Below are 3,109 nucleotides of genomic sequence, written 5' to 3' on the forward strand. Positions count from 1 at the left end.
GAGACTACACGGTGCCCAGCTTCGATTGTAATAGAGGCACAGGGCACCTGGACCGCATGTGGAGTAGGAGTATAACCGTTGGAGAATGGCAAATCAAAAGCGACGAGGAAACACTCAGCGATCACAGATATGTCGAATATCGAGTGGCGAACGAAAATGGAAAAACTAACCCAAGAAAAAGGGCAAAATGGGATTTCGCCAGCACCGATCGGGATCTGATCAGGGCGAAACTTGAAGAACAAGAGATCAACATCAATCAAACAATAACACAAGAAGTGATTGAAGAGCAGACAGCAGAAGGCCAGTCTTCAGAAAGCCATGCAGGTAGCAGGAAGACTGGTAAAACGAAAAACCATCATGATAAAAAATGCCAACGAACGGTGGGACAGGCAGTGTGCGGATAAGAAACCAGCACTAACGGCACTCAAGAAGAGAATAAGAAGGAACTCGGACAACCAACAAATGGTGAACGAGTTCAACGAACGCAAGAAAGAGTATCGGAAAATGATACGAGAGAAGAAAACAACCTGGTAGAAACAAACTCGTGGGACGGGATGTGGGAAGCCATCAGAAGAATGGGTATAAGAAGACGCCAAGTGGTAGCAACGCCTGAAGATGCAACCCTGGAGGCAAGAGAAGCGGCCGAAAAACGAAGAGTGGAGAAATACCACCCAATAATGCACCTGGAGGAAACAGAGCGAACTCTCGAAGTCATAAGCGCGGTCATGAGCGATGAATGGCCGGACACGGAGACTGGCGAGGAAGAAATAACCGAAAGAGAAATAGAATCGGTTATAGAGAAAATGAGAAACCGAAAGGCAGAAAAGGAAGACCGCATACCAAACGACCTCCTGAAGAATGTTTGGATCTCGAAAAAACACGAGTTCGTAACGCTATATAGGAATTGTTACGCGGGATACTTCCGTAAGATATGGAAAACGGCCAAACTGTGCTGGTTAAAGAAAAGCGACGGAGGCGAACGACCCATCAGCCTCCTACCAACGCTAGGAAAAGTACTAGACAAAGTACTTAATCAGAGACTCCAGGCAATAGCGGAGAAAATGGAGTTATACGACACAAGGCAGTAGGGCTTCAGAAAAAACAGGTCAACTGTACAAGCCGTTAGTGATCTAGTGAAATTGATAAACACCGAAAAAGAACAAGGGAAACACGTTCTAATGGTGACACTAGACCTTCGGAACACTTTCAACAGAGCAACCCAGGTAGAAATACTGGAAGAACTGCGAAGAAGCAAAATAAATAAAAAAAAGGCAAGATCAATAGCCAGCTTCTTGACGGGAAGGAAAATCGTCAGCAACCAGGTGGCAATGGAAATTGACAAGGGATGTCCGCAAGGGTCAAGCTAGGGGCCAATACTCTGGATACTGGGCATGAACAGCTGGTTCCACAAACTCTCTGAATCGGAAGTAGGGGACTGCGGAATGATAATTCAGGCCTTCGCGGATGATCAGGTGATTGCTCTCAGCAATAAACACATCAGGAATAGGCTGGACCTTGCTACGAACAACTGCTGGGAAAATTGTCAAAAATGGGCCGACGAGGCAGGAGCAGAGTACAACAAGAGGAAGACTGAGGCTTGCTGCTTCTGGAGCAAGAAAAACAGCAGGCCACCAACGGTCAAACTTGGTGAGGACATCATCCAGGTCAAAGATTCAATAAAGTATCTGGGCGTGACAATCGACAGAAAACAGTAGTATATACAACACATACAGCTGTTAAGGAGAAAAACTGAACAGGTGATGAGCCGGCTCTGGGGAACACCGCGCAGAAAAAGCAACCACAGGGCATCAGAGGTCATGCGTCAAATATACGACAGGGTTATAAAACCCGCAGTATTGTATGGCGCAGAAACATGGGGATACAGGGCCTCGATGGGAAGGGCTAGGATAGCGCTGGCAGCAGCACAAAGACCTGCACTGTTAGCAATCACGGGCGCCTGTCGAACCACATCGAACGATGCTCTGCAGGTAATAGCAGAAACACCACCCCTATACCTGGAAGCCGAGATCCAGGGGTGGATTGCAGAAAAATACGGATATCCCAATGGGCCAAAAGGATTAGAACCGAAGAAAATACCATGGCCATGGGAAAATCGGACAAACAGCGTCGAAAACACCAAGATATGGACAGACGCTAGTGTCAAAGAAAGAAAAGCAGGCATAGGAATAGAGATACGAATAGAAGCAGACGCCCAGGAAGAGGTAAGTATTAGAATAAAAGACGAATCGAGCTCCAGAGCGGCAGAATTCGTGGCGGTACAGAAAGCCATAGAACTGGTACGGGACAGAAGCCTCCCGGAACCAATCACCTTTCGAACGGACAGTAGGATGTCCATATGGTGGGCGAGTACGCAAACACACGAAACAGGGACATAATGCAAATCAAAAAAAACTTGCTAGATTTGCAGAAAAGCGGCAGTGAAATATCGCTAATATGGTGCCGGAGAATGACAACGAAGGAAATGGTAACCGCTGATAGACTCGCGAGAGAAGCCACCGGAAAGGAAGAAATAGGGCTGGAATTTATGTAGGAGAGACCAGCTTAGAGCTTTAAGAAGCACTAGAGCCAAAGACAAATGGTCTACTGTCGCAACGTCGGCACCGGATGAATCGACCGATCCTTGCCTATTCGATTAATCCTGGTCTCCAGTTGCACAGTCTGCATAGGACGAATCGACCGATCTTAGCCTATTCGATTAACCCCGGTATTCTTTTGAACCGACTGCATCGAACGAATTGATTGATCTTAGCCTATTCAATTCATCCTGGTCTCTCGTTGCAGTGTCTGCAACGGACAAATGGACCAATCTTAGAACATTCGATTAATCCCGGTCTCCGGTTGCACCAACTGCACCGGCTGAATCAACCGATCTTAGCCTATTCAATTAATCCTGGTCTCCGTTTGCACCGTCTGCACCAGGTGAATCGATCGATGTTAGCCTATTCGATTAATCCCGATCTCCGGTCGCAACGTCTACACCGGGTGAATCGACCGATCTTAACCTATTCGATTAATTCCGGTCTCCCGTCGCACCGTCTGCACCGGGTGAACCGACCGATCTTAACCTTTTCGATAATCCCGGTCTTCG

General features: G+C 47.2%; 1 protein-coding gene across 1 annotated transcript; it reads left to right on the top strand.

Moving 5' to 3' along the window:
• Positions 1–1,391: 1,391 nt before the first annotated feature.
• Positions 1,392–2,551, top strand: LOC143201538 (uncharacterized). Its single transcript, XM_076412663.1, has 3 exons — positions 1,392–1,691; positions 1,758–2,343; positions 2,421–2,551. The coding sequence occupies exons 1-3, from the start codon at positions 1,392–1,394 to the stop codon at positions 2,549–2,551; spliced, it is 1,017 nt and encodes a 338-aa protein (XP_076268778.1).
• The last annotated feature ends 558 nt before the right edge of the window (positions 2,552–3,109 follow it).

The sequence above is a fragment of the Rhynchophorus ferrugineus genome, unplaced genomic scaffold (assembly GCF_030347505.1).
Source record: "Rhynchophorus ferrugineus isolate W39M unplaced genomic scaffold, kcgeb_rfMv2 rfM8, whole genome shotgun sequence".
Classification (NCBI taxonomy): domain Eukaryota; kingdom Metazoa; phylum Arthropoda; class Insecta; order Coleoptera; family Curculionidae; genus Rhynchophorus; species Rhynchophorus ferrugineus.

What these genes read in the sequence shown, in the direction of transcription:
- LOC143201538 (XM_076412663.1), top strand. Translation starts at nt 1,392, where the DNA reads ATGAACAGCTGGTTCCACAAACTCTCTGAATCGGAAGTAGGGGACTGC. An exon ending in ATTCAATAAAGTATCTGGGC is followed by an intron (nt 1,692 to 1,757) that starts GTGACAATCGAC and finishes AAAACTGAACAG; the next exon opens with GTGATGAGCCGGCTCTGGGG. An exon ending in AATCACCTTTCGAACGGACA is followed by an intron (nt 2,344 to 2,420) that starts GTAGGATGTCCA and finishes AAAACTTGCTAG; the next exon opens with ATTTGCAGAAAAGCGGCAGT.